At 47.9% G+C, this 26,686-nt stretch overlaps 1 protein-coding gene across 2 annotated transcripts in view; it reads right to left on the minus strand.

The window, feature by feature from the left end:
* Positions 1-381: 381 nt before the first annotated feature.
* abcc3 (ATP-binding cassette, sub-family C (CFTR/MRP), member 3) overlaps positions 382-26,686 on the minus strand; it is a 140,448-nt gene continuing 114,143 nt past the window's right edge. For both annotated transcript variants that reach the window (XM_078225862.1, XM_078225863.1), the window contains exons 24-31: positions 15,660-15,859; positions 11,514-11,640; positions 10,070-10,171; positions 8,872-9,018; positions 7,379-7,537; positions 2,766-2,932; positions 955-1,149; positions 382-808 (exon numbers count right to left, since the gene is read on the minus strand). In XM_078225862.1, coding sequence (XP_078081988.1) covers positions 700-808; positions 955-1,149; positions 2,766-2,932; positions 7,379-7,537; positions 8,872-9,018; positions 10,070-10,171; positions 11,514-11,640; positions 15,660-15,859 — 1,206 coding nt within the window. In that variant the 3' untranslated portion in view covers positions 382-699. The remainder of the gene's footprint in view (positions 809-954; positions 1,150-2,765; positions 2,933-7,378; positions 7,538-8,871; positions 9,019-10,069; positions 10,172-11,513; positions 11,641-15,659; positions 15,860-26,686) is intronic.

Genomic DNA, 26,686 nt, shown 5'->3' on the forward strand with positions numbered 1-26,686 from the left:
GAGATGTTAAACCAATTCTGGATGGATAAGTACAAATGGCACAATTGTTGAGTATTCTCCCCAGTGTCCTGACCATTATTTATTCCTCCTCATCACTGAACCAGATTAATCAGTCATTTATTTCATTGTTGTGTTATGCGATCCTTGCTGTGTAATTGGCTGCCTGTAAAGCACTTTGGGACATTGAGGATGTCAAAGGTGCTATATAAATACAAGTTCTTATGCACTGGGGTATGGCCTGCTTAACCAGAGAAGTTGTGGTGGGAGAGAGGGTTTGGGACACACCAGTGATAAGAGTGAACTGGCCTGTTCCTCAGTTGTTTCCTTTTACCAAGTTGCTGCTGGAAGATCGGCTTGAGACAAGTTCATGGACACTGCACGTTTAGCAAAAGTCTTGTTTTATTGAAACAGCAAAGTCCTGTATGGATCATTTTCTGTGGCTGTAGCTCACACTTCATATTTACAAAAAAATCAAACTGCTGCATTTAAATGCTTAATGTATAAATACACCAGGTACAAAAATAGAAAGAGTGCTGTTTGGTGATTTTTAAAAAAACTGCCTATCTGTTTTTATCTCCTGAGTTGGAACAGGTCGTCTTTGGCGTTACTTGAAACCATTAGATCTGAAGCTTTGCAAGTTCAGAGAAGTCACTGCCCAAGGCTGTTGCACAGTGCCCAGGATTTCTGCAATGGGTTTGGTTATGCCAGACCAGCATCTTTAACCATGCTGTAGAAGATTCCCTTCTGTGCAATGAGGTTGCTCGGTGTATCAAATTCTGCTATCCTTCCCTTCTCCAGTACCAGCACCCTGCCAGGAAAGAAAAGTTCATGCAGAGATCATTAAACAGGATTCTGTATTAGCATCAGCCCCCCACCATGCTAAATGGTCACATTGTCAAGCGGTAGCAGGTCTCTTCCCTGACTCCCAGCTTGTGAGAGATAATCGCTCTTTACCTGGTGTAATCCATGATTGTGTTCAAACGGTGTGCGATAGTGAGGACAGTGCAGTTCTCAAACTGGGTCCTGATCGTTGACTGGATCAAGTCATCAGTCTCCAGGTCGATAGCAGCAGTAGCTTCGTCAAGAATCAGAATCCGCGTCTTTCTAAGGAGGGCTCTTGCAAGACACACGAGCTGCCTTTGCCCCACACTGGTGAGAGACGAGGATTTAAATCCAATAATTAATGCAGCAGGCCTTTCAGTTACACAGAAAAAAACTAGTCATTCATTTTGAAAGTCATTCTGATTGCTGCTGTGTGTGCGGAGGGATGCTGACTGCTCCTGGGATATCACTGACTGGCTCCCATATCCAGCCAGTGCTCACCTTCATGTCTGAACATGACATGTTGGCGAAGGAGTCAGAGCCTAGCCTGGGCCTGAATCTGAAACCATTCATACACAAGCACTGGACAAAGATCAGAGGAAGGAACTTGCAGCCTCCAGAGGCCCTGAGATTAATTCTGGCTCGAATGTTGTCACTTAAGACTACATTGTATTTCCTGTCCATTCAAACACACTCGGGTAGGTCCAGCACAGTTTATGGCTGTCACTGGTAAGACCAATATTTATTGGTGCTGATGAACTAGCAGTTCAACTGAGTGACTTGCTAGGTTCCATCAGAGGGCAGTTAGGAGTGAACCACCTTGCCCCCTGGGTTTGGGGTCACATGGGCTCGACTAGATAACAGGCAGATGGGTTTTTACAACAACTGACAGTTTCGTGACTGCCGTTAGTGAATAGCTTCATATTTTTGGTTTTATTAACTATGTAAATTCTGCAGCTGGTGAATCATTATTCCAGGAGCATAATCACTGCTGCATCTCTCCTTCCTGAATGCATTGCCTTAATCCCAATCTTGGCTTTAAATAGTCCTGAGATTGAAGGAGCAAACTCCCCAAATCTCTCCCAGTTCCATTCTCATAAACACCTGGGCAGATTCCAGCTCGGTGCTGCCTCTTTGCTGCTGAAAGCAGGAAGGCTCAGGTTAGATTTCCTGGACTCTAACTCCCTCCTTCCTTTTCTGTGTCGAATGAATTTTGGGTGCCCCAGTCTCAGGGTAATGTGTGGCACCAGTAGAAGCCATTTGTTTTTAAGCAATTGCCTTGGGTCAGGAGGAAGAGGAGAATATATTGCCCTCCCGCCATTGCCGCCCTCCAACCATTACCACCTTCCAGCCCTCCCGCCATTATCCTCCAGCCATTACCATGGTAACTTTGGGGGGGTGGGGTGCTGACTGCTGAGCTGCTGCGGGAAAGACCAGTGTTGACATAGCTTCAGGTTCCTGGAACCGATGGCAGCAAATTCCAGCTGTTAATTTCACCTGATTAATCAGGTCAGGATTGGTTCTTCCTGCCTGTTAAACTCCTGTTGTGTCAGACAGTGAACCTCTAACCATCAGGCTGTGTGGCTAGTCATTAAGTGTGAGTGCATGGCTGAGTGACCTTGGATCCCCTGCCCCCCCCCCCCCCGCACCCCGCACCCCTCCTGGACTTGTGTGAAATAATCCCATCAGATTAATAAACCAGCTGACTTTAATGAGTCATTGTTTCAAACTGCCTGGTTATTTATTTTATTAAAGCTGTGGATAACTGTGGGTGAGTTGATTTGTCCCTAAGGGTCTGTCACCCTGCAAACTGGCTGAGAATGTGGAGAGTCGCTGAGTGATTGGGAGGGAAGGTGAATCTGGTTTAATCCCTTTAAAGGAGTGTGTCTGCACAGCCCCAAAGCACCTGCTGCTAAAGGTTTATCACCTGTGGCTGGCTTTACCTGAGGTTCTCCCCTCCTTCTGAACATTCATGTTCCAGCCCGGTTGGCAGACTGTGAACGAACCGTTTAAGGTGGGATAATTCCAGAGCGTTCCATAATTCCTCCTCGGAGTACTGATCGAAAGGGTCGAGATTCATCCTTAATGTTCCAGAGAATAGTACAGGGTCCTTGAATAGACAGATCAGATGGATTAGTGTTGGGGGGCTGGGATGTAATTATGATGGATTCTGAAAGCAGGGAATGAATCCTGACGGTGCTGTTTCCGGGAAGTTTGAGCCATTGGGATGGGATGTCCTGTGCTGGAAATTGGTGTGCGATTGCCAGCTGGTGGCTAGATTCAGTATTACACACACTAGGAGGCTAGAGCAATGGGAAGCTGGGGCTATTGCCCCTCAGATCCCAGCATCAGTCAGCTCTCCAATTCCACCCACAGAGATGGTGCTCTTTTAGATTTAATATGCATGTTCCAAATTGAAAGGACACTTCTTTGGCTTTTAGTAACTCTTTAGATGCTGGTCAAGATCGTGAAGCTTGCAGGTCAAAAGTGAGTAAGAATGCAGAGGTCTTGCCCTTAGGTTCTTTCTGTTGCAGAGTTTGATAATGAGGCAGTGTGACTCTACCCTGGTAACTAGTTTATATTTCCTTTGGTCTGTGCATCTCCTTTTCTAGCTGTGGGATACCTACTCTGGTTAGAGCTATTCAATGAGGAGGAGGATAGCCAAGACCTAGTGTAGGTAACATTATTGTGAATGAGTCAGAATGTGGATCTGAACCTCACTCCGGAGACCTGAGCACAGAATCCAGGCTGTCACCCCCAGTGCTGTACTGGCACCGCGCTCAGTAGTGACACGCACTCTCCTATATAACTCAGAGACGTAGACTATGTACAGCAGGCACCTCAAAACACTGGAGAAATACCACCAGAGCTGCCTCTGCAATATTGCATATCCATTGGTGCACCAATGTCAGTGTTCCTGCTCAGGCCAACATACCCAGCGTTGACCACGTTCAATAATCTTTGCTGGACAGGCCACATTGTCCGCATGCCTGACACAAATCTCCTGAAATAAGCACTCTACTCTGAGCTTTAACATGGCAAACAAGCCCCAGGAAGGCAAAGGAGATGCTTCACAGACACCCTCAAAAAAAGCAACATTTCCATTAACACCTGGGAATCGCTGGCCTGAGATCACTCAAAGTGGAAGAAAAGTATCTGGGAAGGAGCTGAACACCATGTGTCATCGCTGAAGGCAAACTTTGACAGCAAAAGGAGCACGTGGCAGCCCAGACACAGCACCCACCAGCCCCTTGACAGAGACTGGAGGTCACACATTGAATTCTCAGTCCATTCTTAGTGTGGAAGCAAATCATCTTCAAATCTGAGGGACTGCTTGAAACTCTTTTTCTGATTGGCAGTCAGTGACTAGTGGGGTATCGCAGGGATCTGTGCTAGGACCCCAACTGTTCACATTATATATTAATGATTTGGACGAGGAAACTACATGTTTTATCTCCAAATTTGCAGATGATACCAAGTTGGGTGGGAGGGTGAGCTGTGAGGAGGATGCAGAGATCGTTCTGTGAGATTTGGACAGGCTGAGTGTGTGGGCATCTGCATGGCAGATCCAGTATAATGTGGATAAATGTGAGGTTATTCACTTTGGTAGCAATAATAGGAAGACAGATTATTATTTGAATGGGTATAAGTTGAGAGAGGTAGATACCCAATGAGACCTTGAGAGTCCTCGTGCATCACTCGCTGAAAGTAAGCGCGCAGGTACAGCAGACAGTAAAGATGATAAATGGTATGTTGGCCTTCATCGCGAGAGAATTTGAGTATCGGGATAGGGATGTTTTGCTGCAATTGTACAGGGCGTTGGTGAGGCCACACTTGGAGTACTGTTTTCAGTTTTAGTGTCCTTATCTGAGGAAGGATGTCCTTGCTATAGAGGGAGTACAATGAAGGTTTACTAGGCTGATTCCTGGGATGGCAGGTCTGTCATATGAGGAGAGACTAAGTCAGTTAGGATTATATTCACTGGAGTTTAGAAGAGTGAGAGGGGATCTCATAGAAACTTTTCAAATTCTAACGGTTAGACAGGATAGATTCAGAAAGAATGTTCCTGATGGTGGGGGAGTCCAGAACTGGGGGTCACAGTTTGAGGATAAGTGGTAAACCTTTTAGAACTGAGGTGAGAAATTTCTTCACCCGGAGGGTGGTGATTTTGTGGAATTCACTACCACAGAATGTGGTTGAGACCAAAACAACTGTCTGATTTCAAGAAGAAATTAGATATAACTCTTGGGGCTAAAGGGATGAACGAATATGGGGGGGAAGGGGGAATCAGGATATTGAATTCGATGATGAGCCATGATCAAAATGAATGGCGGAGTAGACTCGAAGGGCCGAATGGCCTCCACCTGCTTCTAGTTTCTGTGTTTCTGTGATACAAAACATTGTTGTAATGTCTGTAAATCAGGAGGTGGGAGAGAGAGGGGAACCTGGTGAAATTACAATCACTAGGGAAGCAGCATTGAGCAAACTGATGGAGCTGGGGCTGACAAGTCTCTGGGTCTTAATGGACTTCATCCTCAGGTCTTGGGAGAAGTGACTGATGAGGTCGTGGGTGTGTTGATAATTTTCTACAAGTTGCTAGATTCTGGAAAGACCCTATCAGATCGGAAAGTAGCAAATAAACCCTTCTATTCAAAAAGGGGGAGAGAATAACAGGAAACTTTCGGCCAGTTAGCTTGGTGTCTGTTGTGGGGAGGATGTTAGAAATGGTCATTAAGAAAGCTATAGCTGGTCACTTGGAGAAACTTAAGGTAATCTGGAAGCGCAGCATGGTTTTGTGAAAAAGGAATCGCGTTTAACCAATTTATGGGGTTCTTTAAAGGAGTAACATGCACTATGGACAAAGGAGAGGCTGTAGACATACTGTACTGGGATTTCCTGAAGGCATTTGATAAGGTTATTATGGAAAGTAAAAGCTCCTGATGTAGGGGGTAACGTATATATTGAAGATTGGTTGGCAGAAAACAGAGTATGTATAAATGGATCTCTTTCTGATTGGCAGGATGTGGTGAGTGGAGTCCCACGGGGGGGGGGTCTGTACTGGGGCCTCAACATTTTACAATTTCCACTAATGACTTAGATCAGGGGAGTGAGTGAAGGCGTGGTAACTAAATTTGCAGGTGACACAAAGATGGGTAGGTAAGTGTGTTGTGAAGGGGACATGAGGTTGCAAATAGATATAGGCTGAGTAAGTGGACAAATGTGAAGTTATTTTTTAGCAGGAAGAATAAAAAAGATTATTATTTAACCGGAGAATGACTGCAGGCTTCCAAGGTGCAGAGGGATCTAGGTGATCTAGTGTATGAGTCACACAAAGTTAGTATACAGGTACAAGTAATTAAGGCGGCTAATTGTGAGGAATTCAACATAAAGGATGTTATGCTTCAGTTGTACAGGGCATTGGTGTGACCGCTTCGCAAACACTGTGCAGTTTTGGTCTTATTTAGTGTAGATATAAATGCATTGGAAGTGGTTCAGAGGAGGTTACTAGATTGATACCTGGAATGAGTGGGTTGTCTTGTCAGCAAAGGTTAGACAGACTGGGATTGTTTCCTCTGGAGTTTAGAAGAGCAAGGGAGATGTGATTCGGGTATATAAGATTTTGAACGGTCATTTGGAAAAGATGTTTCCTCTTGTGGAAGAGTCTAGAACCAGGGGCATGATTTTAAAATTAGAGGTTGCTCTTTTAGGACAGAGATGAGGAGAAATGTTTTCTTTGAGGGTTTTGCAACTTTGGAATTCTGCCTCAGGAGGCAGTGGAGGCGGAGTTACTGAATATGTTCAAGATGGAGGTAGGTAGATTCTTATTAAGCAAGAGAATCAAAGATTATCAGAAGTAGGCGGGAATTAGGAAAAGAAACAGATCAGCCATGATAATGAATGGCAGAGTTGGCTTGAGGGGCTGAATAGCCTACCTCTGCTCCTATTTCATATCATAGGATCATACAGCACAGAAGGAGGCCATTCGGCCCATCGAGCCTGCACCGACCACGAACACAGTCAGGCCCTATTCCCAAAATCCCATACATTTACCTTGGCTAGTCCCTCTGATGCTAAGGGGCAATTTATCATGGCCAATCCACTTAACACGCCCATCTTTGGATTGGGAGGAAACCCACGTAGACATGGGGAGAACGTGCAAACTCCACACAGACAGTGACCCAAGCCAGGAATTGAACCCAGGTCCCTGGCACTGTGAGGCAGCAGTGCTAACCACTGTGCCACCGTGCTGCCATGTTTGTATGTGGGAAGGCAGTACTGAGGGAATGCTGCATTGTCAGAGGGGCAGTCTTTGATCTGAGGTGTTAACCCTCTCTGCCAATTCTGGTGGATGCAACAGTCATTTTGGGAGAAGGGGTTGGAATTCTCCTCACGTCCTCGCCATCGTTATTCCATATAGATTGGTTATTCTGTCTGTGGAAGTTTGCTGCGTACAGAATAGACAAATAACAGTAATGTAGCAAGTGTCAACACTAGATTAAATAACTCTCGGTCGCAGCAGAGAATTTCTAGCCTTGAGTCTGATGTTGGTGCTTACCTGTGGGATGATGGTGAGTTTTGATCGGAGATCGTGGAGCCCAATATCTGCGATCTTCACCCCATCAATAACTATCTCTCCTTTCGCTGCCTCTATGATCCTGAAGAGGCAGAGTGTCATCGAGGATTTACCAGCTCCTGTCCGCCCAACGATACCAACCTATACGTACCACACACACACTGTTAACAGCACAGCTGGCATGGAGTGTACACAGTTCCAAGCTGCCGTATTCACTCTGCTTCAATGACCAGTCAAACAGCAGGTATTTTCCCACCCACTAGTAACAAATGTCAGCAGATATCTGGCCTTGCCCCCACTCTGTCTCTTAACCTCCTCACCCTCATTAAACCTTTACCTTTCTTTCCCTATGCTGTCCAGCTCCTAAACACCCAGCTCTTCACTGGCCCATTTGCTAACATTTTGGTCTACATGTTCTGCTATTGAAAAATCCACTCTTGGATCAGATTCCTTTCAATGGGATCTTACAGAGGATCTTTCCAATGAACCTCACGCCAACTGCTCTTTCCCCATTGCCCCAATCCTTTTCCTTCAGCATTTATTTGGTTTCCGTTTCCTGTCCCTGATACTTTTGCTTGAGTTATTCTGTCTTCATTTTTTTGCCCATTCCTAATTCCTTTGAACAGAATATTTCAAAGGTCGGTTGAGCGTCAACCACATTGCTGTGGGTTTGGAGTCACTTGTCGGCCAGATCAGGTAAGGACGGCAGATCTTCTTCCCTAAAGGAAATTAGTGACCCAGATGGGATTTTCTGACAATAATAGTTTCATGGTCACCATTACTGGGATTAGTTTTTGATTCCAGATTAATTAATTGAATTTAAATTCACCCAGCTGCCAGGGTGGGATTTGAACCCATGGCCCCAGAGCGTTAACTTGGGCCTCTGGATTACCAATCCAGTGACTTTACCATCTCCCCTTAAATCTGTGCCTTCTATTACCAACCCTTCCTGAAGCTCACTGTATTGCCACATCTATCCAATCACAGAAAGTAGTCTCACAACACCAAGTTAAAGTCCAACAGGTTTATTTGGTAGCATGAGCTTTCGGACCTGTTCCTGGTGTTGTGAGACTTCTTACTGTGTCCACCCCAGTCCAACGCCGGCATCTCCACATCATGTCTATCCAATCAGGTCACCAGGGCCCTGATATCTCACCGATTTCTCCCTGGTCATCTCTCCCCCCCCCCCCCCCCCCCAAACCCGGCAAATTCCAATCCTACTCGAGGGATTCAGGAGTGTGGGACAGAAATGATTGCATTTCAATATTGAAATACCTCAATGTGATTATTTATCCAGCTTCCAGACTCGAGTGAATGTAAAGCAATAGCTGGGTAAACAGACAAGAAGTAAAGAAAAGGAAGGTTATGTGAGGATGAGCTGAAGGTGAGGAAGAGTCTGTGTGGACTGTGTGTTTTACTGTGCGGTCTGTCTGGCTCCCTGAGATTCTGGACAATTGAGATGGTTTCTCACGCACCTTTTCTCCCCCGTGCACATTCAGGGAGAGGTCCTTAAGCACCAAGTCCAAGCCCTTTCGATACCGCACGCTGTATCCATGGAACTCCAGGTTTCCTTCCTCCGGCCAGGACTCTGGTGGGCGGTTGCTCTCAATCACCCATGGAGCCTGCAATTAGACATTCAGGTGAACACTGTCTACACTGGGCACCAGTCACGTTTGTTGATCCATGGGGAGTTGGTGGTGGAGAGATAGATTAATGGACTAAATTGTGAATCAGCATCCCACTCTACACCTCCCCTGTGCTGAGCTCCCCACTCAATGTTGCCCAATCAAATTCTCCTCCGCCATCTCCCGACAGGGACCTTTAATATTGCTCTTTGCTGCTGAACTGAGTTTCTCATCACAACCTTGGTCTCAACATGGAGGGGAGAGGGGAGGGGAGGAGAGAGAAGCTGAATTCAAAAGGTGAGCTGTGGGTGACGGTCCTTGATATCAAGGCAACGTCTGACTGAGTGTAGCATCGAGGAGCTTGAGCAAAACTGGAGTCAGTGGGAATTGGGGAAACTCTCTGCTGGTCGGAGTTGGGAGGTCAATCATCTCCTTTTCAGGACATCATCACAAGAATTCCTTAGGGGAGTGTCTGAGGTCCAACTATCTTCAGCTGCTTTGTCAATAACCTTACTCCATCGTAAGGTCAGAAATGGGGACATTGGAGGATGACTATAATGTTCAGCACCATTCACGACTCGTACTGAAGCAGTCCGTGCCCGTACGCAGCAAGACCTGGGCAACATTCCGGCTTGGGTTGCTAAGTGACGTTCACATCCCACAAACACCGGGCAGTGACCATCTCTAACAAGAGAGAATCTAATCACCCCCCCCAACATTCAATGGCTGTACCATTGACCAGAAAATGTACTGGACTAGCCATATAAATACTCTGGCTATAACAACAAGTCAGAGGATGAGAGTTTGGTGGCAAGCAGCTTACCTCCTGACTCCCTGAAACCTAGCCACCATCCACAAGCCACGAGTGTGATGGAATACTCTCCACTTGCCTGGATGGGTGCAGCTCCAACAACACTCAAGAAGCTCAACACCATCCAAGACAGAGCAGCCCCACTCGATTAGCATTCAACCCCTGGATCTCAAAAAAAAATTCAACTAAACACTGCTCCCACCCCAAGTGAAAATGCTGCAACTCTGGGTCACGTACCTCGGTTTCAGTTTCTGAATATTCTTTAACTCTTTCTACTGCCACAATATTAGATTCCAGGTCCGATGTCATCCTCACCATCCAGTTTAGGGACATGGTAACCTGAATGATCAGAGGGAATGTTCTGTTATTTCAAAACAAGACTCCTAAGTGATTAAAAAAAGGGCGGCATGGACAAGTTGGGCCGAATGGCCTGCTTCCATGCTGTAAACCTCTCTGACTCTAACTCAGCAATTCCTGGTGAGAAGAAGCAGAATCCAGCTGGTCACTCACTGGTGTTAGGAAAGCTGCAGTGGGGTCATTGCTGGATACACCTGATTGGAGCAGTAATGAGTTGTACAGATTACAGAGTTGTCAGCTGTAATCTAATCATTAACGTAGCTGATTTAGAAGGTTTCAGGATGAACTGATCAAAGTTTTCAGAATATTGAAGGGAACAGAGTAGGGAGAGAGAAACTATTGGAAAATCAAACTCCTGCAGATGCTGAAATCTGAAATGCTGGAAATACTCAGCAGCATCTTCAGAGAGAAAGGGTTAATGTTTCAGGAGATTAACCTTCTGGTGAAAGGTCATTCACCTGAAACCAGATATTATTTCTGCCGCTTGGGGAGTTGAGGACCAAGGGACAGGGTCCAAACATTCAAACCAGACCTTCCAGTAGTGAAACGAATAAACACTGGAATTGATTCCGGACCAATTGTTAATCTGAGATTGATAGATTTTGGTTAATTGTTGAGGGAAATGAAGCAAAGTGGATGTGAGGAGTTAGGAATGGCTCAAGGGGCTAAATACCTCCTCCCATTCCTGTGGGTGGCACAGTGGTTAGCACTACTGCCTCACAGCGCCAGGGACCCGGGTTGGGTCACTGTGTGGAGTCTGCGCATTCTCCCCGTGTTTGCGTGGGTTTCCTCCGGGTGCTCCGGTTTCCTCCCACAGTCTGAAAGACATGCTGATTAGGGTGCATTGACCCAAACAGGCGCCGGAGTGTGGTGACTAGGGGAATTTCACAGTAACTTCATCGCAGTGTTAATGTAAGCCTTACTTGTAACCAATAAATAAACTTCACTTTATGGTGCCTCTTAAATTGTGTTGTCGAATGTTACCAGACGGGGCGGGGGGAGGGGGAGGGGGACCATGTCTCGGTTCAGACAAAATCCGAGAAGAGCAGCAGATTTCTCCTCATGTCCTGGGACCAATATTTATCCCTCCACCAATATCACAAAAACAGGTGATCTAATCTTTTCACAGTGTTGCTGTGGGATCTTGCTGTGCACAAACTGGTTGCTGCATTTCCCACATTACAACTGTAACTACATTTAAAAAATACTTAACTGCTCCTGAGGAACTTTGAGACATCTCGAGGTTGCGAAAGTCAACTTCCTAAATTGTCTGTTAAGCACAGGTGAAGTTTTGCGGGTTGCGCGGGGGAGGGAGGGGCCTTACCTGCAGGGCATAGGACACGGAGAGGCCCACAATCCCTGGGTTGAGGTGGGATCTGCCTATCACAGCGAAGAGAGCAGCAAACAGGACGATACAATTCCCAATGAACTCGATCCGGATCCCGAGCCACCTGAGGAACAGGAGGAGAGTCAGGAGGTGGGACAGAGCCTGTACTGCTTCCCCCAACTCCAGTTCACTGCCCAAACCCACCGCAAACTGCAAAAAACACTGGGGTTCATCTCCAGAGGGATAGCATTGAAAAGATGTTAAACTTGTATCAAACCTTGGTTAGACCACACTTGGAATTCTGTGACCAATGCTGGTCTTCTTATTACAACAAGGACACAGATACTGGAGAAGGTGCAAAGCAGATTCAGTAGATTGCTACCAGAATTAAAAGGTTATATCTATCAGGAAAGGCTGAAGAGGTTGGGGTGGGTCGGGGTGGGGGCGTGTGTGATGGTGACCTGCTCGAGATCTTTAAAATTATGAAAGGGCTTGACAGGGTAGACAGAGTTTAACGAGGTGCCATAAACATTAGATAGTCACAAATAAACCAATCAGGAATTCTGGAGAAACTTCTTCACCCGTTGAGAATGTGGACAGGACAGCCAGTCAAATTCTGCAAGTCCAGGTAAGCGTTCTCCAAGGCGGCCTTCACAACACACGACGGCGCAGAGTCACTGAGCAGAGACTGATAGCCAAGTTCCGCACACATGAGGACGGCATCAACCGGGTTATTGGGTTCTTGTCACACTATCTGTAACCCCCACAGCTTGGCTGGACTTGCAGAATTTCACTGGCTGTCCTGTCTGGAGACAATACACATCTCTTTAACCTGTCTTGATGCTCTCTCCACTCACATTGTTTGTACCTTTAAGACTTGATTAACTCTAAGTATTCGCATTCCAACCATTATTCTGTAAGTTGAGTTTGTGTCTTTATATGCCCTGTTTGTGAACAGAATTCCCACTCACCTGAAAGAGAAGCTTAAGGCTCTGAAAGCTTGTGGCTTTTGCTACCAAATAAACCTGTTGGACTTTAACCTGGTGTTGTTAAACTTCTTACTGTGTTTAGCCATAGAAGACAGAGGGTAGCAGTGGAGGGGTCTTTTTCCGGTCGGAGGTCTGTGACTAGTGGAGTTCCGCAGGGCTCTGTACTGGGACCTCTGCTGTTTGTGATATATATATATAAATGATTTGTAGCTGGTGTGATCAGTAAGTTTGTGGATGACACGAAAATTGCTGGAGTTGCGGATAGTGATGAACATTGTCAGAGAATACAGCAGGATATAGATAGGCTGGAACATTGGGCGGAGAAATGGCAGATGGAATTTAATCCAGATAAATGCCAAGTGGTGTATTTCAGTAGATCTAATGTAAGGGGGAGCTATACAATAAATGGCAGAACCATCAGGAGTATAGACCCACAGAGGGACCTGGGTGTACAAGTCCACAGATCCTTAAAGGTGGCAGCACAGGTGGAGAGGGTGGTGAAGAAGGCATATGGCATGCTTGCTTTTATCGGACGGGGCACAGAATATAAAAGTTGGCATATGATGTTGCAGCTGTATAGAACGTTGGTTAGGCCACATTTGGAATACTGCGTCCAGTTCTGGTCGCCACACTACCAGAAGGACGTGGAGGCTTTGGAGAGAGTACAGGATGTTGCCTGGTATGGAGGGTCTTAGCTATGAGGGGAGATTGGGTAAACTGGGGATGTTCTCCCTGGAAAGACGGAGGATGAGGGGCGACCTAATAGGAGTATAAAATTATGAAGGGCATAGATAGGGTGAACAGTGGGAAGCTTTTTCCCAGGTCGGAGGTGACGAACACAAGGGGTCACGGGTTCAAGATGAGGGGGGCAAGGTTCAACACAGATGTCAGGGGGACGTATTTTACACAGAGGGTGGTGGGGGCCTGGAATGCGCTCCCAAGCAAGGTGATTGAGGCGGACACGCTGGGATCGTTTAAGACTTATCTAGATAGCCACATGAACAGGAAGTTACAGGTAGGATGTAAATAAGATTGAAAGAGTGCAGAGAAGGTTCACAAGGATGTTGCCGGGACTTGAGAAGCTGAGTTACCGAGAGAGATTGAATAGGTTGGGACTTTATTCCCTAGAGCGTAGAAGATTGAGGGGAGATTTGATAGAGGTGTATAAGATTTTGATGGGTATAGATAGAGTGAATGCAAGCAGGCTTTTTCTGCTGAGGCTAGAGGAGAAAAAAACTAGAGGGCATGGGTTAAGGGTGAAAGGAGAAAAGTTTAAAGGGAATATTAGGGGGGGCTTCTTCACGCAGAGAGTGGTGGGAGTATGGAATGAGCTGCCGGATAAAGTGGTAAATGCGGGGTCACTTTTAACATTTAAGAAAAACTTGGACGGGTTCATGGGTGAGAGGGGTGTGGAGGGATATGGTCCAAGTGCAGGTCAGTGGGACTAGGCAAAAAATGGTTCGGCACAGACAAGAAGGGCCAAAAGGCGAAGATGAAGGTTAGTTTTAGTTTAGTTACGTGAATTTTGAATCATTTTGAATCTTACCCCGAGACCACTTGGTGGGGGTGTGGGTGGGGGAGTGTTCATGGTATACCAATGTGCCCCGGTGTGCTGGGGAACCACTGGTATAGATATATAAGAACATAAGAAATAGGAGCAGGAGTAGGCCATCTAGCCCCTCGAGCCTGCCCCGCCATTCAATAAGATCATGGCTGATCTGAAGTGGATCAGTTCCACTTACCCGCCTGATCCCTATAACCCTTAATTCCCTTACCGATCAGGAATCCATCTATCTGTGATTTAAACATATTCAACGAGGTAGCCTCCACCACTTCAGTGGGCAGAGAATTCCAGAGATTCACCACCCTCAGAGAAGTTCCTCCTCAACTCTGTCCTAAACTGACCCCCCTTTATTTTGAGGCTGTGCCCTCTAGTTCTAGCTTCCTTTCTAAGTGGAAAGAATCTCTCCACCTCTACCCTATCCAGCCCCTTCATTATCTTATAGTAAGATCCCCCCTCAGCCTTCTAAATTCCAACGAGTACAAACCCAATCTGCTCAGTCTCTCCTCATAATCTACACCCCCTCATCTCTGGTATCAACCTGATGAACCTTCTCTGCACTCCCTCCAAGGCCAATATATCCTTCCGCAAATAAGGGGACCAATACTGCACACAGTATTCCAGCTGCAGCCTCACCAATGCCCTGTACAGATGCAGCAAGACATCTCTACTTTTATATTCTATCCCCCTTGCGATATAGGCCAACATCCCATTTGCCGCCTTGATCACCTGTTGCACCTGCAGACTGGGTTTTTGCGTCTCATGCACAAGGACCCCCAGGTCCCTCTGCACAGTAGCATGTTGCAATTGTTTTCCATTTAGATAATAATCCAATTTGCTATTATTTCCTCCAAAGTGAATAACCTCGCATTTGTCAACGTTATACTCCATCTGCCAGATCCTCGCCCACTCACTCAGCCTGTCCAAATCTCTCTGCAGACCTTCTACGCCCTCCACACGATTCACTTTTCCACTTATCTTTGTGTCGTCTGCAAACTTTGTTACCCTACACTCAGTCCCCTCCTCCAGATCGTCTATATAAATGGTAAATAGTTGAGGCCCCAGTACCGATCCCTGCGGCACGTCACTAGTTACCATCTGCCAACCAGAAAAGCACCCATTCATTCCGACTCTGTTATGTTCTTACCTCTCTAAAGTTTTGCTGTTTTGAGGATAGGTCCTTCTCTGGAAACTGCTGCCTGGATCTCTGTCCAGAAGTGTTAAAAAGCTGACAATCCAGTATCACATGAGCGTACTGGTTTTTATGCTATCTAATTCTGAAGGGTGTATATCTATGGGCTATTGCTTTAAATTGGAACAACAGAGATAGCTAACCATTAAATATTATACTTTGCCATGTCTAAGTATTTTAACTGGTAAAAGTTATGCTCGTTCTTTTTGTTATATTCTAACTGTATTCTTAAATAAAGTTTGTTTTGATAAAAGTTTCCTAGTGGGTCACTGGAATCATTCCTGGAGTGAAACACCTTATGCTCAACTTGATGCCAAAATCAAATGTAAAAGTTAGAGTCTAGGCTAACTGGGTAATATCTGCTCTGGGCTTTTACAATGTTCCGGGCTCTTGTCTCTCACCTGTTTGATACAATGCCTGGGTAGTAACTCTTCTGGTTTGCATCCACTTTGTTGTCGTTCATGAGGATGAAGCAATTCTCCCTCCCATACGCTCGGATGACGCTGCAGCCGGTGATGGTTTCTGAGAAATGGGAGTAGATCGGTGAGCGACTGACGGACTCCAGGCGTTTCAGCTGCCGAGACGTGGCCACATAGAACCGCTGGCGTTTAGAAATCAAAATGCAAAAACATAACGACGGTGGTTAGAATAAGGAAGGGAGACTGTGTGTAACATCATCAAAATATCAAGCTGATTGCTAACTCAATCACACAGAAACAGCACAGAAATCACCAGGGGCACTAGTTACAGCAAAGAGAGGGGAAAAGTTACAGTCAAAGTGATCTCCAGCTGCTGCACCCCCCCCCCCCCCACCCCTTCCTCCCCCCCACCCCTTCCTCCCCCCCATCCCCACCGTGGGCTATCAGAGCAGCAGTGTGCACAAGCAGCAGGATGATTACTGGGGGGGTGGGAGATCAGACCAGGCCTGTTCTATGGACAGATAAACTCTCTCTTCCACACACGCTGATACACAAACATTTCCATCCCTCCCCCACCCACACACTGCCAGGAGTCACTGACCAGGGGCACGGTTCCTGGTCGATTTCCCCATTATAACTGTGGCCAATCAAGCTCAGAAAACTGACACAAAGCAACATGGCTGCCGAGGTTAGGCAAGGAGAGAGGAGAAAGCTCAGAAAAGTGTGAGATGGTTCGATTAGACAGCAGCTCTGACGGACAAGGCCACCTTTCAAAGGGGCAGCAAAATAAATCATCATTTCTCAACGCTTAAATGTAAGGAATCATTTGTTCTGAGATTATCGAGAAACTGGTGTGAAGCTTTGAATAATCCAAGTTTCAGTCAGTCTGGAAGTAGCTTTCTATTCAGTCTGAAGCTAATCCCTAAATTAGAAATCCTGCCCCCTCTGCCTGCTCGGTTTGTGCCCCCGCCGCCACCCCCCTCCCCCCGCCGCCACCCCCCCCCGCGCCCCCGCCACCCCCCCCCTGCGCCCCCGCCGCCACCCCCCCCCTGCGCCCCCGCCGCCACCCCCCCCCTGCGCCCCCGCCGCCACCCCCCCCCTGTGCCCCCGCCGCCACCCCCCCCTGCGCCCCCGCCGCCCCCCCCCCACCCCCCCAGGCCCCCCAGCCAGAACCACAGCTTCCCCGACTACACTCACAACTCAGTGCAGAGAGCAGTCAGTCAAATCCACAATTTGAATTCATATAGCGCCTGCAATTAAGGATAATGCCCCAAGTCACCTGACTAGAACAATTATCAATCAGACGAGCAAGAAAAGGAGATAAATGAGGCAAGTGACCAAAAGCTGTGTCAGAGTTTGATTATAAGGAGCACCTTAAACAAGGATCAAGATCTGGAGAAGCAGAGACTCACCAGGAAGAAACTCCAGAGCTTAGGCCATAGCTCAATGGTGAAGAGATGATAACGGGGGATACACAAGAGGCCAGAATTAGAGGAGCCCCGAAATCTCGGGGTTGTGGGGCTGGGGGAGATTGCAGAGATAACGGTGGGGGGGGGGTGAAAGTTAAAGCTTTCCTGTGCTGGCAGCCAATCCTGGGACAGCAGGTATGGGGAACGGGATTTGGTGTGAATCTTGGTGACCTCAACTTTACAGAGGGTGGAATGTGGAGGAGCAGCCCAGGATGAAATGGAATAGGCAAGCCGAGAAAAACAACGGCAGCAATGAGAGTTTCAGCAGATAAACTGCTGCAGGAATGAAGTCAGAAAACATTACCGAGGTGGAAATAAGTCATCGTAGTGATGGTGTAGATAGGTGGTCGGAAACAACCTGGGGTCAGCAGTGGCATAGAGGGTTAAATGGCCTCCTGTGCTGTAAATATGAAACCAAAGTGAAAAGTAGTCTGGTCCTGCTTCAGTTACTGGGGAGAGGAATGGAGTGGCTGCTGTGACCAAAGATCCAACATCAAAGTGGAGGAAACTGCAGCTGCTGAAGGCAAGTGGGGACAGAAAGTGAGAAAGAGTTGGGAGGGGTGCTGGGGAGGTCCCTGTATCAGCAGACAGTGTCACTGAGGAGGAGGAGGCCACTGAGTCTATAATCAGACAGGACAGACTGGGACCAATAAGGCCATCCCACTGGAACAGACAGCAGTCAAGTGGGGTAGGAGGAGATTGGTAAAATCGATTGTCAAAAACAGTGGTGAGGTTAAGGAGGACCCCGAGAGATAGTAACAGAAAAGAGGCTACACTTGTGGAAGGAAGTCCTGTGAAACAATATACTGAATGTTACCGGCTTTTACAGACAGGCTGAGAAGGGCAAGGCCATTTTGCAGGAGGTGGGAAAGGTGACAGATGACTACCTTATCTGGAGTTCGCCTGAGCAACTTCAGTAACCTCCTTCCTGTCTACGCTGGTGTCTAACTAGTGGGTGGGGAGCTCTGCTGTGTGGAGATTGCCAAGTAAAGCCTGGCACTCCAGGCTCACAATGGCTACCCCTCAGTGACCACCACCCCATTCCTCCCTTGCTGGGTCCCAATTCGCTGCTCTTCCCCTGCTCTTAGAAACATAGAAAAACCACAGCACAAAACAGGCCCTTCGGCCCCACAAGTTGTGCCGAACATATCCCTACCTTTTAGACCTACCTATAACCCTCCATCCTATTAAGTCCCATGTACTCATCCAGGAGTCTCTTAAAAGTCCCTATTGAGTTCGCCTCCACCACCACTGACGGCAGCCGATTCCACTCGCCCACCACCCTCTGTGTGAAAAACTTCCCCCTAACATCTCCCCTGTACCTAACCCCCCAGCACTCTTCTTCAAAGTATTGCCATGAGATCGTCGACATCCACTCAAGCAGGCAAATGGAGCCTTGGCTTAATGTCTCATCTAAAAAATGGCACCTCTGACCTTGCAGCGCATCCTTAGTACTGACCTTCTGACAGTGCGGCACTCCCTCAGTACTGACCCTCTGACAGTGCGGCACTCCCTCAGCACTGACCCTCTGACAGTGCGGCACTCCCTCAGCACTGACCCTCTGACAGTGTGACACTCCCTCAGCACTGACCCTCTGACAGTGCGGCACTCCCTCAGCACTGACCCTCTGACAGTGCGGCACTCCCTCAGCACTGACCCTCTGACAGTGCGGCACTCCCTCAGCACTGACCCTCTGACAGTGCGGCACTCCCTCAGCACTGACCCTCTGACAGTGCGGCACTCCCTCAGCACTGACCCTCTGACAGTGCGGCACTCCCTCAGCACTGACCCTCTGACAGTGCGGCACTCCCTCAGCACTGACCCTCTGACAGTGCGGCACTCCCTCAGTATTGCACAGGAGTGTCAGCCTGAATTTTTGTGCTCAAGTCCTGGAGTGGGACTTGATTCTAGAAACTTGTGACTCAAGAGGCGAGAGTGCAACTGACTGAAGGGAGAGAGTGACTCGGAGGCAACAGAGGATTGGGAGTATAGAAGAAACAAGGAAAATTTGGAAGAATTGAGTAGAATGGTTACATCAGTCAAACACAGGCAAGTATACAATGACACAGACCTGTCAGGAAACAGTCACACATGCCCAGGGACAGATACACACACCTTCAACAACATTAACTATTTGCTTGTTGCATGTTCCAGATAAATATTAAGCAAAAGTCTGTGTTCTAATGGATAACAGGGGTTGGGTAAAAGGTAATTTAGGAGATTGTTCAAGACATTATTTTGGGGAGGGATACAGAGAGCAAGTGTTCAGTTACTCCTCCCACATACAGTCCACAGCCACTCAGAGACATTCACCCAGAAAGGGCAGATCTTAAATCTTCCCAGTCGGGGATTGGAGTCACTGAGTCCGTGTGGAGGTGACAGAGTTCAGGCAGAGCACAGGTATAATCAGCTTGTGATGGTGGGGGAGGCTTGAACACTCACACTATTTGGAGGTAATGTGGGAATGGTGGAGAGATGGGAGTGAGCTGGAAGCGGGACCCTCCATCATCCCACCTAATGTAAGACACTGGAGCAGCAGGATCACTCTTTAGGTCACAATTAACTTAAATCCCAGCCAAATATTCCACGTTCTCTCGGTGATTCCCAAGTTCCACCAGCTGAGAGCTCCGTCTTATTTACCTGAACCAGCCAATAGAAGAGCAGCAATGGGGCAGTCACTAGGAGGAAAGGCTGGACTCAATGAGCAGCGAATAATCAGGACTGAGTGTCTACCAGAGGCAGCAAATCCGTATGTCAACGCTTTGTGGAATGTTGACATCAATCATGTCCATATCTTTACCAAAGCGATTCAGTATCCGCCCAGTGGGATTCGACTCGAAGAAGGACAGAGAACAACAGAGGACATGCTCAAGCAGGTTGAGGTGTAGGAACTCTGAGGCCTTGAGCATACAGTATGCCCAGCTCAGACCGCAGGCCACAAACATGAAGAGCCCTGTGCAAGAAGAGGGAGAATAATGAAAGGACACAGGGAACATACAAGGGGCGCACAACCACATGCATCAGGGAGAGGAAAGAAAGCAAGAAAGACCTGTATTTATACAGCGTTTCACAACCACTGAATGTTTCAAAGTACTTTACAGCCAATGAAGTACTTTTTGAAGTGTAATCACTTTTATATCGTAGCAAACACAGCGGTTAACATGCAAGATCCCACAAACAGCAATGTGATAATGATCAGGTGATTTGTTAATCTGATTTTGATTTGCAGGGATAGTCCCAGGCTCGGTAGATTCAAGCGTACAAATTGGATAAATCCCTAATCCCCAATTACTCACTCCTCCTTCAAAACTACCAAGACCAGCCAAGCAACAGGAGCCGAGCTATAACAGAGTCTGTCTGCAGCTCATACCAAAACCTGACTCTCCCTCAGCAAACATCCCGAAAAATACATTCCCCTCTCAGTCTGAGGTTGATCGTGGCAAAGGGATTGGATGAAGAAAGTGCAAATAACATGATGTATTGGACTTGCAGGGACAGAGGCAGGAGAGAGAGGATAGAGGGAGAAGGGAGAGAGCGAGACAGAGAGAGCAAGTGAGAGGAAAATGCTGGAGCAAGAGATCTGCTGAACCCAGGCCAACACAAATCATTTGAGAAGCTAATTATCACTGCTGCCTTCAGCTCTTCAATTCCTCCCACACATTCATCCCAATCTCACTTTCCCCATGAGGCAAGGTTCACTCAGTCAGTTACTGGGAGTGACTGACTGGGCCAGATACTGGGACTGGGCCAGATACTGGGACTGGGCCAGATACTGGGACTGGGCCAGATACTGGGACTGGGCCAGATACTGGGACTGGGCCAGATACTGGGACTGGGCCAGATACTGGGACTGGGCCAGATACTGGGACCAGGTCAGAACTGGGACTGGGTGAGACACTGGCACACAGACTGGAACCAGTTCAAAGGGCAAGGGATTAAAGAACATTTAAATTTGAGGGGTGGAGCCGTGATGACAACTATTCAAAATATTTTATTTATATGGGGTTTATTCTCTCTTCTGAAACTGGGGTCTTGTGTTGGGTTCTGGTTTCAGGGAAATTAGATGCTCTCTCTCTCTCTCTCACACCTCAGTCCCAGTATCCATCCCAACTGCAGTCACCAAACCAAACACCATCGAGGCTGGACTTATCTGAAATTCTGTGTGCTACAGTTAGCGGATTAACCAATCAGAGAAACTATTTCTAAGGGACAGGACGCTCTGCAAGATCGACTTCTCAGGACACATCCCGAATACCTGGAGGGAAAAGTACAGGCAAGCGATTGGAACAGAGGGCAGAAGACAGAGCGGAATGGAGTAAGCCAGCACCAACCAGCATAGCGGACAGCACTTCAAAAAAGCACAGCAGCAGGTCCTCCACACACGCCGGGATCCAATCATCAATCGTCTCCATGTCCTGTGAGAAACGGTTCAGAATTCGTCCAACTGGCGTCAGCTCAAAATAATGTGCAGGACAGTGCAGAGTTTGATTAAGCAGGCGAGCATGCAGGAGACAGGAAGCACGGATACAGCAGAGTGCAAACAGCAGCTGGGACTCGGTGTAGGACAGCAAGCCTGTTGGATGGAGAACCAGGTGTTACTGCCCTGATTTACACTGCAGCCTCTGACTAAGCAGCAAACAAACCTGCTTTCCTCTCCTTTCCCAGAGGCTCAACTCTCATTGAGATACAACTGATAGAGGGAGCTTTACTCTGTATCTAACCCCGTGCTGTACCTGTCCTGGGAGTGTTTGATGGGGACAGTAAGAAGTCTCACAACACCAGGTTAAAGTCCAACCTGTTGAACTTTAACCTTGAAGAGGTTAAGAATGTTCAGGTTAAAGGTTAAGAATTAACCTTTAATGTGTTGGACTTCAACCTGATGTTGTGAGACTTCTTACTGTGCTTACCCCAGTCCAACGCCAGCATCTCCACATCAGTGTTTGATAGGGACAGTGTAGAGGAAGCCTTACTTTATATCTAACCCCATGTTGTACCTGTCCTGGGAGTGTTTGATGGGGGACAGTGTAGAGGGAGCTTTACTCTGTATCTGAGCCTGTGCTGTACCTGTCCTGGGAGTGTTTGATGGGGACAGAGAGAATTTATTACCTGTTCTAAATTCAGATCACAGAAACCAGAGCATAGGGGGTCATTCAACCCATTGGAACAGCACCATTATAGACTCTGATTAAGTGATCTATCTGACTGCCATTTCTGCACTCTTGCCCCCAGATCCCTTTATATTCTCCCTTTTCAGATCCTCTCCCATGAGTAGATAGGATACACAGCACAGAAACTGGCAAATTCAGCCAGACCAGTCCATGCGCTGTTTATATTCCACTTGATTCCTGTGCCATCTTTCCTCATCTAAATCTCCTATTGCAACCTGTTCTAATTTATACGTTGGTTTAATTTCCCTTAAATGTATCGATGCTATTCACTTCAACAACTCCCCGTGGGAGCGAGTCCCACATTCTCCCCACTGCCCCGTGGGAGCGAGTCCCACATTCTCCCCACTCCCTGTAGGAGCGAGTCCCACATTCTCCCCACTCCCCCGTGGGAGCGAGTCCCACATTCTCCCCACTCCCTGTAGGAGCGAGTCCCACATTCTCCCCACTGCCCCGTGGGAGCGAGTCCCACATTCTCCCCACTCCCTGTAGGAGCGAGTCCCACATTCTCCCCACTCCCCCGTGGGAGCGAGTCCCACATTCTCCCCACTCCCTGTAGGAGCGAGTCCCACATTCTCCCCACTGCCCCGTGGGAGCGAGTCCCACATTCTCCCCGCTCCCTGTGGGAGCGAGTCCCACATTCTCCCCACTCCCCCGTGGGAGCGAGTCCCACATTCTCCCCCACTGCCCCGTGGGAGCGAGTCCCACATTCTCCCCACTCCCCCGTGGGAGCGAGTCCCACATTCTCCCCACTCCCTGTGGGAGCGAGTCCCACATTCTCCCCACTCCCTGTGGGAGCGAGTCCCACATTCTCCCCACTCCGTGTGGGAGCGAGTCCCACATTCTCCCCACTCCCTGTGGGAGCGAGTCCCACATTCTCCCCACTCCCTGTGGGAGCGAGTCCCACATTCTCCCCACTCCCTGTGGGAGCGAGTCCCACATTCTCCCCACTCCCTGTGGGAGCGAGTCCCACATTCTCCCCACTCCCTGTGGGAGCGAGTCCCACATTCTCCCCACTCCCCCGTGGGAGCGAGTCCCACATTCTCCCCACTCCCCCGTGGGAGCGAGTCCCACATTCTCCCCACTCCCCCGTGGGAGCGAGTCCCACATTCTCCCCACTCCCTGTGGGAGCGAGTCCCACATTCTCCCCACTCCCTGTGGGAGCGAGTCCCACATTCTCCCCACTCCCTGTGGGAGCGAGTCCCACATTCTCCCCACTCCCTGTGGGAGCGAGTCCCACATTCTCCCCACTCCCTGTGGGAGCGAGTCCCACATTCTCCCCACTCCCTGTGGGAGCGAGTCCCACATTCTCCCCACTCCCTGTGGGAGCGAGTCCCACATTCTCCCCACTCCCTGTGGGAGCGAGTCCCACATTCTCCCCACTCCCTGTGGGAGCGAGTCCCACATTCTCCCCACTCCCTGTGGGAGCGAGTCCCACATTCTCCCCACTCCCTGTGGGAGCGAGTCCCACATTCTCCCCACTCCCTGTGGGAGTGAGTCCCACATTCTCCCCACTCCCTGTGGGAGCGAGTCCCACATTTCTCCTGAATTCCCCATTGGATTTCTTGGTGACTATCTGATATTGACGGTCTCTAGTTCTGCTCTTCCCCACAGAATCATAGAATCCCTACAGTGCAGAAGGAGGCCATTCGGCCCATCGAGTCTGCCCCGACCACAATCCCACCCAGGCCCTACCCCCACATATTTTACCCGCTAATCCCTCTAACCTACGCATCTCAGGACTCTAAGGGGCAATTTTTAACCTGGCCAATCAACCTAACCCGCACATCTTTGGACCGTGGGAGGAATCATTCTCCCTGTGTCCACTTTATCCAAACCTTCATCATTTTAAATCTATTAGGTCACCCCTCAGCCTTCTTTATTCAAGAGAGACACCGAGGCTGTCAATCCCATGCTGATCTATGAACCTTCACATGTTTGATATCATCTTCTCTGCACCCTCTCCAGTGCCTCCATTATCCTATAATATGATGACCAGACCCTGCATGTGACAGCTTCACTGTTGCTGGGTCAAAATCGTGCAACTTACTCCCTAACAGCACAGTGGGTGTACCTACACTTATTATTACTTAAATAGAGAACAACTGCAGAATTCCAAGATGCAGAGGGATCTTTGTGTTCTCGTGCACGAATCACAGTAAACTATTTTGCAGGTACAACAAGTAATTAAAAATCCTCATGGAATGCTATCCATTATTACGCGAGGAATTGAACTTAAATGCAAGGATGTCATGCTTCAGTTATACACGGCATTGGTGAAACCACAACTTGAATAACGTGTGCAGTTTTCATCTCCTTATTAAAGGAAGAATGTAAATGTGTTGGAGGTGGTTCAGAGGAGGTTTACTGGATTGATACCTGGAATGAATGGGTTGTCTTAAACGGAAAGGTTGGACAGACTGGACTTGTTTCCACTGGAGTTGAGGAGTGATTTGATTATCGTCTAAGATACTGAACAGTATCGACAAGGTGGATGTGAAAAGAATGCTTCCTCTTGTGAGTGAGTCCAGAAGTAGGGGGCATTGTTTTAAAAATGAGGGGTCGCCTTATTAGGACAGAGATGGGAAAAGTGTTTTCCTTGAGGGTTGGGAGATTTTGGACTCAGAGGGCAGTGGAGGTGGGGTCAGGCAGAGGTGGGGTCAGGCAGAGGTGGGGTCAGGCAGAGGTGGGGTCAGGCAGAGGTGGGGTCAGGCAGAGGTGGGGTCAGGCAGAGGTGGGAGGTAAGGGAATCGAGGGAATGTGGAATTCAAAATGCAAACAGATCAGCCATGATCTTCGGGAATAATGGAGCAGGCCCAAACAGGTACTGCTCCATTGGACTGCAATGGTTCAAGTATGTGGCTCGCCACCACTTTAGGGATAGGCTATAAATGCTGCTCAGGCCATTTACATCCTGAGAATAAATAAAAAATGTGGTCTAACCAAGGTTTAGCATAACTTCCCTCCTCTTCAATTCTGTAAGATCAAATCTTATCAGCACCATTTTAATGCAGAATATAATCTAGACTAAAAATGACTCCAGTGTCCATGGAGAGACTGTCAATCAACCAGCTGTTTTAAACTGATTAACACAGCAAATCCATCTGAATATCTCAACACCAGAATCAATATATTGAAATTGTGCCTTTCCCAGTTTTAATGTTGCAACCTGTGTCAGGAGTTATTGTGCTCGAGTTCTCTCGGTACTGGTGTCTTCCAGTGATAAAATCCTCAGGCCCCTTGTGAGAAATTAATCACCCATTGGGCGTGACCTCTCACTATTTACCCTCTCAAAAGCTCTCAAAGGTTTGAGTAGCTGTATTGGACGGGACACAGGTTACTATGGCTCTTTCATTGGATTAGTCATCCAGAGAACGAGAGTTCAAACTCCAGCACGGCAGCTAAAATAACATTTAAAAATAAAAAGCTGTTCTCAGTAAAGGTGACTGTGAAGTTGTTTGATGATCATAAAATAGCCGCCTGGTTAATGAGTGTCCTTTAGGCGGTAAACCCGTCATTCTTACCCAGTTCGGGCCCCAAACAGTGATTCCAATCACACACCAATGGGCTGATGCTGAACTGAAGCCACTCCGTTTCTATCAAATCTGCCACCTGTGGTTTGAGGTGACTCCCCCTCACCATCTCACGGCAATAAAACCAGCCTCGCCAACGATGCCCACATCCAGTGAATGTTCTGTTCTGCTGCACAAGTCCCAGTTTTGAGGTTCTTCCCATCACTAAGCTCTCTAAATTCTTTCTGTTCCTCTAATATTAGGTTAGACATCAACACGCGAACCTCCATCCTGCATCCTTGGGTCTAGTTCCCCACATCTTTCCGCCAATTACAGCCCGTGTGACAGCACGAGGCATGGCGGTGCTGTTTACAACGGTCAAGCTCAGACTTTGGGAACATTTCCCTCGAGGCCTCTTCATATCCATTAATCCCTTTACCCAATGAAAATCGATCAAGCTCAGTCCCAACAGCTCCTGGTCTCGACAGTTTTTTTGGAGCGAGGGAGTTCCTGGTTTCCATCCCCTGTGAGGACCAGCTTCCTGACATTACTCCACAACTTGAAGAGTCTGTTCCCTTGTTCTGGTTTCCTCCACCAGACCAACTGTTTTCTTTGCATTCAGCCTAACACACCCCTATATCGCCACACAACAACCTAAACATAAAGGCACCAATCCCATCCAGGATGCCCTCGTAATTTAACTAATTCAACCCTGGTATCATCTTCTTTCCCTAAAGATGGTCTTGTGGATTTAATGTTTCACTAACAACCATCTCCCTCACCCATCCCAAGGTGAAAATCATTTCACTGGGTGGCACAGTGGTTAGCACTGGGTTAGCTAGGGACCTGGGTTCGATTCCAGC

Source organism: Mustelus asterias, chromosome 12 (genome assembly GCF_964213995.1).
Source record: "Mustelus asterias chromosome 12, sMusAst1.hap1.1, whole genome shotgun sequence".
Lineage (NCBI taxonomy): Eukaryota > Metazoa > Chordata > Chondrichthyes > Carcharhiniformes > Triakidae > Mustelus > Mustelus asterias.